Raw genomic sequence first — 1451 nt, 5'->3', positions numbered from 1 at the left:
ACGGGAATTAATTATTCAATGAATGTTGTAAAAGTAGTTGCTATTTCCCGGCATCCTACTCCGATTATTCCATACCTTAATTTAAAAGCAGAAACCAAATATTTCAATTAACATTAAAAAATATATACTTCAAATTAATTTTTTATTTTTTTGCTTTGAAAAAAACTCAGCTTCACTCCCATTAGTCCATAACCATACACCCAGAAGCAGATTATAATATTAATCTAACACGAGAGATGGAGAAAGAAGTTTTGAGTGTGTAGCATGAATTTTAATTCTCAGAATTTAATGTTTTGTTGCATAGAGAAAAAGAATTTGAAGTTTGTGAAACAATAATTAATAGACAAGATGTTTGAAAATAAAGTAGTAAGAGAAAATACAATTTTATTCGTATCTTACTTTATTCACATTTTATACACAAATTAAACTAGGAGTCCCATAGAAATGGCTCCTCGAGCCGGAAACCTGGGTCTCTGTAATCGGCGCCGGCTAGGAGCCACAGCGAGGAGTATTGAAACTCGTCGGCGCCACCGTGATTTAAGATATCGGGAAGGTTGAAGAAAGTGTCATCGTCGTCCGTTAACGACGAACTTGACAGTGGCGGAGCGTCGGCTTGCATGACGTCTGACTCGGCCTCGGCTGCTTGAGGGTTTATGTGGTAATTGATGGCGGCTGCTTTGGCGGCGGCGGCTTGGACGTCCTTTGGGGAGTTACTGGCCGGACGAGGAAGCACGGTGGCTAGCTCCGGGAAGTTGAGGAAAGCAGAGCTTCCTTTAATGTTGAGAGCAGCGACGTCGTGAGCTCGAGCCGCCATTTCTGCAGTAGGAAAAGTGCCAAGCCATATTCTGGATTTCTTTCTGGGTTCTCTGATTTCTGAAACCCATTTCCCCCACTGACGCATACGTACGCCTCTGTAAGTTGGGTGCTTCCCGTCCATGTCCGTTTCGTTCTTACTGGTCGTCGTCTTCTTCTTCCTCAGCTTCTCTTCTTTGTGAGCTTCTTGAGCTTCATGGTGTCTATTAATGGCTTCTGTGGTGCTTGAGGAGGAGGAGGAGGAGGAAGAAGGAGTTGTTGGTTGAAGCTTAGTGTGAAGGAGAGCTTCTGGTTCTTGTTGTTCTGCTGCCATGGCTGAGAAGAAGAAGAAAGAAAAGTCTGGTGAGGAAGAACTGAGTTAGTGTTGGTTGAGCTGGGAGCTACTTTTTATAGGATGCAATTATTTTGCTTCTTCTCTTACTGACTTGGGAAAGAAATGGATCCGCTTCATGCTCTAAACCATTTACACATGTCACTTTAGGCTTTTTCCTTAATCAAAAATATATTTTTCTTTTGTTGATCTTACACGTTGAAATTTTGCACTTAATAATTGACAATACTGTTCCTCTGCTTTTTTTTTTTTTTAAAAAAAACTGGCAATGCTGTTCTTGTCATTTAGATTGAAACATTTCTTTATA

General features: G+C 40.7%; 1 protein-coding gene across 1 annotated transcript; it reads right to left on the bottom strand.

Moving 5' to 3' along the window:
- Window positions 1-336: 336 nt before the first annotated feature.
- Window positions 337-1132, bottom strand: LOC114730069 (ethylene-responsive transcription factor ERF039-like). The gene has a single exon (XM_028917087.1). The coding sequence runs from the start codon at window positions 1124-1126 to the stop codon at window positions 428-430; it is 699 nt and encodes a 232-aa protein (XP_028772920.1). The 5' UTR covers window positions 1127-1132; the 3' UTR covers window positions 337-427.
- Window positions 1133-1451: the final 319 nt, after the last annotated feature.

The sequence above is a fragment of the Neltuma alba genome, unplaced genomic scaffold (assembly GCF_004799145.2).
Source record: "Neltuma alba isolate B1F8T4 unplaced genomic scaffold, ASM479914v2 tig00012701_pilon, whole genome shotgun sequence".
Lineage (NCBI taxonomy): Eukaryota > Viridiplantae > Streptophyta > Magnoliopsida > Fabales > Fabaceae > Neltuma > Neltuma alba.
This window is presented reverse-complemented; position numbering and strand designations above follow the sequence as displayed.